This window comes from Xenopus tropicalis, chromosome 6 (genome assembly GCF_000004195.4).
Source record: "Xenopus tropicalis strain Nigerian chromosome 6, UCB_Xtro_10.0, whole genome shotgun sequence".
Lineage (NCBI taxonomy): Eukaryota > Metazoa > Chordata > Amphibia > Anura > Pipidae > Xenopus > Xenopus tropicalis.
The window spans coordinates 6,296,199-6,301,133 of NC_030682.2; the positions used below are offsets into that span (position 1 = coordinate 6,296,199).

The 4,935-nt window shown below is 46.2% G+C and overlaps 1 protein-coding gene across 1 annotated transcript; it reads left to right on the plus strand.

The window, feature by feature from the left end:
• The first annotated feature begins 3,850 nt into the window (after positions 1-3,850).
• On the plus strand, positions 3,851-4,629 carry LOC116411536 (zinc finger protein OZF-like). Its single transcript, XM_031903965.1, has one exon. The coding sequence runs from the start codon at positions 3,937-3,939 to the stop codon at positions 4,627-4,629; it is 693 nt and encodes a 230-aa protein (XP_031759825.1). The 5' UTR covers positions 3,851-3,936.
• Positions 4,630-4,935: the final 306 nt, after the last annotated feature.

Sequence of the window (4,935 nt, forward strand, 5' to 3'; positions counted from 1 at the left end):
TACAATCTAAGGTCCCTATCACATTCCCATCAGTCCCTGCCCCAGTGAGCTTACAATTTAAGGTCCCTATCCCATTCCCATCAGTCCCTGCCCCAGTGAGCTTACAATCTAAGGTCCCAATCCCATTCCCATCAGTCCCTGCCCCAGTGGAGCTTACAATCTAAGGTCCCTATCACATTCCCATCAGTCCCTGCCCCCAGTGGAGCTTACAATCTAAGGTCCCTATCCCATTCCCATCAGTCCCTGCCCCAGTGAGCTTACAATCTAAGGTCCCTATCACATTCCCATCAGTCCCTGCCCCAGTGAGCTTACAATTTAAGGTCCCTATCCCATTCCCATCAGTCCCTGCCCCAGTGAGCTTACAATCTAAGGTCCCAATCCCATTCCCATCAGTCCCTGCCCCAGTGGAGCTTACAATCTAAGGTCCCTATCACATTCCCATCAGTCCCTGCCCCAGTGGAGCTTACAATCTAAGGTCCCTATCCCATTCCCATCAGCCCCTGCCCCAGTGAGCTTACAATCTAAGGTCCCTATCACATTCCCATCAGTCCCTGCCCCAGTGAGCTTACAATCTAAGGTCCCTATCCCATTCCCATCAGCCCCTGCCCCAGTGAGCTTACAATCTAAGGTCCCTATCCCATTCCCATCAGTCCCTGCCCCAGTGAGCTTACAATCTAAGGTCCCTATCCCATTCCCATCAGTCCCTGCCCCAGTGAGCTTACAATCTAAGGTCCCTATCACATTCCCATCAGTCCCTGCCCCAGTGAGTTTACAATCTAAGGTCCCTATCACATTCCCATCAGTCCCTGCCCCAGTGGAGCTTACAATCTAAGGCCCCTATCCCATTCCCATCAGTCCCTGCCCCAGTGAGCTTACAATCTAAGGTCCCTATCCCATTCCCATCAGTCCCTGCCCCAGTGAGCTTACAATCTAAGGTCCCTATCACATTCCCATCAGTCCCTGCCCCAGTGAGCTTACAATCTAAGTTCCCTATCACATTCCCATCAGCCCCTGCCCCAGTGAGCTTACAATCTAAGGTCCCTATCACATTCCCATCAGTCCCTGCCCCAGTGAGCTTACAATCTAAGTTCCCTATCACATTCCTATCAGTCCCTTTCACAGTTTGAATTATGTTTGAAATACTCAAATGTCTGGTATTTATTAAGTGTAAAAAAAAAAACTCAAATATAAAAATTTGCCATTTAAAAGCTTGTGAGTTTCTATAGAAGTAAATGGGCATTATCATGGGCAAAGTCAAGCCATATTCTCAAGTTTTCGAGTTTTTCGAGTCTTTGCAGTTCATAAGCTCGAAAAAAGAGGCAGTGGGTACTGACACCTCCAATACATTATATACAGTGAGAGGACGTTGGTACTGACACCTCCAATACATTATATACAGTGAGAGGCAGTGGGTACTGACACATCCAATACATTATATACAGTGAGAGGCAGTGTGTACTGACACCCCAAGCACAACATATACAGTGAGAAGCATTGGGTACCCTAAGCACATTATATACAGTAAAAAGCAGTGGGTACTAACACTCCAAGCACATTATGTACAGTGAGAAACAGTGAGTACTGACACCCCAAGAACATTATATACAGTGAGAAGCAGTGAGTACTGACACCCCAAGTACATTATATACGGTGAGAAGCAGTGAGTATTGACACCCAATCACATTATATACAGTAAGAGGCAGTGGGTACTGATACCCAAGCACATTGTATACAGTGAGTGGCAGCAGGTACTGACACCTTAAACACATTTTATACAGTAAGAGGCAATGGGTAGTGACACCCCATTTACTTTATATACAGTGAGAGGCAGTGGGTATTGATACATCTGGCACATTATATACAGTGAGAGGCAGTGGGTATTGATACATCTGGCACATTATATACAGTGAGAGGCAGTGGGTATTGATACATCTGGCACATTATATACAATGAGAGGCAGTGGGTATTGATACATCTGGCACATTATATACAGTGAGAGGCAGTGGGTATTGATGCATCTGGCACATTATATACAGTGAGAGATAGTGGGTTCTGGCACCCCAAGCACATTATACACAGTGAAAAGCAGTGGGTACTAGCAGTCTTCCTGGTCTTCATGTTATCATGACATGTCACCATCAGGGGATGGAGACAAGACCCTAGTCTTTTTGGAGCCTCCTTGCTTTATGGATATTTGCTGGGGTTTCCAGCATTCTCCTGATGATTAAAGAAGGAGAAGGAAAGGTAAACACTAAGTAAGCTTTATCAGAAAGGTATGTAAATACAGCCAAAAGCACTCACAGGAGTCCTCTATCAAAAGAAACACAGGATTTATTGTCTCCTTTTGTGTCACATGTACTTCAGTATCAGACTTCCTGCTCCCACAAGTCTGCTCAGTTTGCTCCTCTCTCCCCCTCCCTTCTCCTGTTTCCCCTCCCATTTCTAATCGCTTACCTCCCAACTGTGCTGTGTAATCTGATCTACCAGCAGCCAGAGCTGCAGCAGGAAGCAACTGAGACCAAGCTAAAATGGCAGCTGCTATCTTAAACAAACAGATGGAGATTCTAGGGCTGTTACTCAGGCAGGTAAAACTTTCTGCTGAATAAATATAGGGTTCTAGCTAATGTGGCTAATCTCTTGGTAGTAAAATGTCTCCTCCTTTAGCTTGATTAATAATTGCCCCCCACTTGCAGCCTCTTCTCCATCAGCATGAAATGATCTTTAACCTGATCCAACATAACCTGATCCACAAAACTGGGTCAAGTTGTTGTTATGGGGGACTTTAATTATCCGGACATTGACTGGAGTAATGGGGGGGCTAAGTCAGAAACAGCTAGTAGGTTTGTAAATATGCTAAATGACAACTTTTTATTTCAGCCGGTTCAAGAACCCACTAGGAATGACTCTATTTTGGACCTGGTGATTTCTAATAATAATGAACTTATCTCTAACATTTGTGTGGGTGAGCATTTGGGGAACAGTGATCACAACATGGTCTCCTTTGGGATAATGCTGCAGAGACAGCGCTATAAGGGAGTAACTAATACGCTTAATTTTAGACGTGCAGACTTTGCCAGTATAAGGGCATCTCTGCAATGTGTCAACTGGGAAAGGCTTTTCATGGGGTTAGGCACAGAAGGAAAATGGAACATCTTTATAACATTGCTTTGCAGGTATACACAACAGTATATCCCCCTTGTAAGCAAGGAGAGGCATCGCAAAGCAAAACCTTTATGGCTGAATAAAAGTGTTATTGTCGAGGTTGGTAAGAAAAAACGTGCTTTTAGGGCATTCAAGTTAGCTGGGGCAGCGGGGGCTTTCATCAGGTACAAGGAAGCAAATAAAGCAGCAAAAAAACTACCAGGCAAGCTAAAATAGAGATGGAAAGGGATATTGCAGCTAGGAGTAAAAAGAATCCAAAATTATTTTTTAATTATGTGAATAGTAAAAAAATGAAGCAAGAAGGGGTGGGAACTTTATTATCACGGGGGGGTACGTTGGTTGATGAGAACGGGGAAAAAGCTGAAATTTTGAACTCTTATTTTTCATCTGTCTATACATCTGAGGAGCCAGATAATGAAGGCTTCCCTTGTAATATACCCAGTGCTAGTAATTTAGCTACTGACGCGTGGGTCACTCGGGGGGGAATTCAAAAGAGACTTGAACATGTAAAGGTAAACAAAGGTCCAGGGCCGGATGGGATTCATCCCAGGGTATTAAATGAGCTGAGCGCTGTGATTGCCAAACCTCTTCACTTAATTTTTCAGGATTCATTGAGGTCTGGCATGGTGCCAAGAGACTGGCGGATTGCTAATGTGGTGCCGTTATTTAAAAAGGGATCCCGGGCCCAACCTGGTGCGGCACCAGCGGAAACACACCGGGGAGAAACCCTACGTCTGCCCTCACTGCGGGAAGGGTTTCACTCAGAAACAACACATGACCAAGCACCTCCATGTCCATTCGGCAGACAGGCAGCACAAGTGCAAGGAGTGCGGTGCGGCCTTTACGGACGCGGTGACGCTTGCCCAGCACAGGGTGGTCCATGTTAAAGAGCAGCTTTGTAACTGTACTGTCTGTGGGAAGAACTTTATCTGGCTGCCCAATAGGATCACCCCGCAGAAACGCCTGGGAAAAGCCAAACCGAAGAAATGTCCGCAGTGTGAGAAGGTAGTGAGAAAGAAGCTTTCGCCGGGGAAAAGTCCGACCTTAGCCATAAAGAAAGAGAAAGGCCGACCTCTACAGAAGCAAAAACTGAAACCCTTTCACTGCGATCAGTGCGGCAAAAGCTTCGGCTGGTGGTCGGCCTTCAACATTCACCAGCGGAGACACACCGGGGAGAAACCCTACGCCTGCACCGAGTGCGGCAAGAACTTTACATGGTGGTCGGCCCTCATTATCCATCAGCGCACCCACACCGGGGAGCGGCCCTTCCAGTGCCCGTCCTGCGGCAAGTGCTTCAGCCAGAAACCCAACCTCGTCCGGCACTTGCGCCGGCACACCGGGGAAAAACCCTATCAGTGCAACGAGTGCGGGAAGAGATTCACCCAGAAGCAACATCTGTCCAAACACCAAAATACTCACAGCCGAGGGGGAGGAGATCTCAGGAAGGGGAAATCTGCAAAGAGTTAGAAGAAAAAGGCAGATCAAAAACTATAAGAAATAAATAACGAAGACCAATTGAAAAGTTACTTTCAATCTGCAAATCTATAACACACTAAAAGTTAACTTAAAGGTAAACCCACCCCTTTAGAGATTTGTTTTAATTCTACAAGGAAACTCCCCCTGGGTGAGTGAATCCAGTCTCTGCCCCCCCCCCCCCCCAGTGCTTTTATATAAGTAGAGAGATGAGACTTTGTGCCCCTGGGCTGTTCTCTTTCCCATGGTTGGAAGCCAAGCCCTGTGTGACTATGGGAAAGAGAGCAACCCTGAAGCAGG